At 43.9% G+C, this 437-nt stretch overlaps 1 protein-coding gene across 1 annotated transcript in view; it reads right to left on the bottom strand.

Moving 5' to 3' along the window:
- Positions 1-437, bottom strand: part of LOC106110412 (trichohyalin-like) — a 44,566-nt gene that overhangs the window by 8,353 nt on the left and 35,776 nt on the right. Inside the window, exon 14 of the mRNA XM_013292240.1 lies at positions 4-429. Coding sequence (XP_013147694.1) covers positions 4-429 — 426 coding nt within the window. The remainder of the gene's footprint in view (positions 1-3; positions 430-437) is intronic.

The following is a 437-nucleotide window of genomic DNA, read 5'->3' as shown; positions in this document are numbered from 1 at the left end:
GGCGTCTCTCTCTTGTTCGATCTGTCGCATTTCAAGAATGGTTCGTTCAAGCCGTTCATGCATACGGCCCAACTCGTTTGTCATTCTATCATATTCCACTCTTGTTGTTTCATTTGTTTCTTGATACTTAGCAAGATGCATCTGTGACTTTTCTAGTTCCTTCGCCAAGCGGCCGGCTTCCATCTCGGTTGCATCCCTTGCTTGAATAGCTTTCTCTAATTTATCTCTAAGGCGTTCAATTTCTAATCTGTCTTCGGTTCTCGCTTTATCTCCTGCTACCGCTTGCAACTTCATTCGTTCGATTTGTTGCAATTCGCCTTTGAGCCTCTCATTATCTTTGTCCAACTGTTCTGTGCGCAGCTTTAACTTTTCACATCGGTCCCTAAACTTCTCGCACTCAATATGAGCGCGTTCGAGATCCGTTCTTTGCTTTTCAA

The sequence above is a fragment of the Papilio polytes genome, unplaced genomic scaffold (assembly GCF_000836215.1).
Source record: "Papilio polytes unplaced genomic scaffold, Ppol_1.0 DF824225.1, whole genome shotgun sequence".
Classification (NCBI taxonomy): Eukaryota; Metazoa; Arthropoda; class Insecta; order Lepidoptera; family Papilionidae; genus Papilio; species Papilio polytes.
The sequence above is the reverse complement of the archived record's forward strand: the minus strand, read 5'-3'. Positions and strand labels throughout refer to the sequence as shown.